At 47.9% G+C, this 1,877-nt stretch overlaps 1 protein-coding gene across 1 annotated transcript in view; it reads right to left on the bottom strand.

The window, feature by feature from the left end:
* Nucleotides 1-744: 744 nt before the first annotated feature.
* LOC138614898 (anoctamin-1-like) overlaps nt 745-1,877 on the bottom strand; it is a gene marked incomplete at its 3' end in the record, with an annotated part of 16,006 nt that continues 14,873 nt past the window's right edge. Inside the window, exon 3 of the mRNA XM_069688485.1 lies at nt 745-1,092. Coding sequence (XP_069544586.1) covers nt 745-1,092 — 348 coding nt within the window. The remainder of the gene's footprint in view (nt 1,093-1,877) is intronic.

Genomic DNA, 1,877 nt, shown 5'->3' with positions numbered 1-1,877 from the left:
TTAGACCTGCAGTGTGTTAGACCTGCAGTATATTAGACCTGCAGTATGTAGACCTGCAGTATATTAGACCTGCAGTGTGTAGACCTGCAGTATGTTAGACCTGCAGTGTGTTAGACCTGCAGTATGTAGACCTGCAGTATATTAGACCTGCAGTGTGTTAGACCTGCAGTATATTAGACCTGCAGTATGTAGACCTGCAGTATATTAGACCTGCAGTGTGTAGACCTGCAGTATATTAGACCTGCAGTGTGTTAGACCTGCAGTGTTAGACCTGCAGTGTGTCAAACCTGCAGTATGTCAGACCTTCAATATTAGACCTGCAGTATGTAGACCTGCAGTGTGTTAGACCTGCAGTGTTAGACCTGCAGTGTTCGACCTGCAGTATGTAGACCTGCAGTGTGTTAGACCTGCAGTGTTAGACCTGCAGTGTGTCAAACCTGCAGTATGTAGACCTGCAGTATGTTAGACCTGCAGTATGTAGACCTGCAATATGTTAGACCTGCAGTATATCAGACCTGCAGTATGTAGACCTGCAGTATGTAGACCTGCAGTATATTAGACCTGCAGTATGTAGACCTGCAGTGTTAGACACCTTAACATTTCCCAAACCCATTGTTCCATCATCATCCTAAAGATTTTACTGTATGAAAAGTGAAATGTTCAGTGTGTAAATCTGAAATAAGCAAAAGGTCAACACATTCATCACATCAGGTCTGCAGTCTGTAAGCCCCTCCCCCTTCTCACCCCTTCATCCTTTTCCAGCTCTAGCCCCGTCTCCAGGAGGTTCTCCTCAAATTCCTCCCGCCTAAAGCGCTTGTCATCCTCATGATAGTCAGCTCGCTGCTCCTGGGCGGCGATCTCCGGGTCCTCCTTCGGCTGCAGCGGCGCCCGGCTGCTCCTCATGCTGAGGCTGCGTCGAAGCCGCCGTATGAAGTTGGCATCGCCGAATCTGGACGAGCGTCGCCGGATGCTGCTGGGCTTCTGGATTTGGTATGCAAGCACATAGTCCACACGCCGGCGGCCATCAGAGAAGTAGGGACCCAGTGGGTGACACAAGGGGGAGCCATCGTCTGCATACAGGTTTTTCATTGGCTGGACGAAAGACAGAGAATATCAGAGATTACTGTTGGTGGACAGAAACAGTTCACTGCTGCTCCGTGGTTCTGATCTATCACACAAACGGTATCAGCCATCTCTGTTGTTCCTATAAAGAGAGTCTGAGTTTAAGACCTGATTAGGATGCCAAAAAGGTGGGCGGGGCCACAAGACTCAAAGGTGAGGAAGATGACTCCTCCCAGTAGCACACCTGATCTCCTTGTGTCTGTCTGTTGTAGTTCCCACTGGGAGAGTCCTGCTTCTCTCAGCAGACACACTGGATCCTGGAACTGTCTGATAGATCACAATAGGAGCAGCATCAGCACGGTTTAATGGGAAAGTATGAAAACACAGGCTGAAAAATATGTCCAACTTTTTTCCTCAGGTGATCTGTCTCTCCGTTTTCATTACACTGGCAGCCTCCTGCCTTTTCTACAGGATCTAATGTTTATGATGTCAAACATTAACAACACAACGTTCACATGAGTGCACTACGGTCCAGTCACACGTCAACACCACAACTCAACTTGAAATATTCCTCTGTGGTGATGCACATTCAAGAATCAACATCTTCCTGCATTATTTATCCAGAGCTGAATATTTGACGGCGACCAAAGAACCCAGCGACAGTCGTCAGATCCGGATTTGATTTTTGCTGATTAGTGCGAATCACTGTCGTGGTTGTTTGCTTCCTCCAAACAGAGAGGTGTCAGTGGTAAGAGGCCAGAACCTTCCTGTGGTTAGGTGTTAACCACTGCGCCACCACACTGCACGTTGTAGTT

The sequence above is a fragment of the Brachyistius frenatus genome, unplaced genomic scaffold (genome assembly GCF_029030835.1).
Source record: "Brachyistius frenatus isolate BFR_SWC_R1_liver_20210118 unplaced genomic scaffold, ASM2903083v1 Contig_610, whole genome shotgun sequence".
NCBI lineage: Eukaryota > Metazoa > Chordata > Actinopteri > Embiotocidae > Brachyistius > Brachyistius frenatus.
The sequence above is the reverse complement of the archived record's forward strand: the minus strand, read 5'-3'. Positions and strand labels throughout refer to the sequence as shown.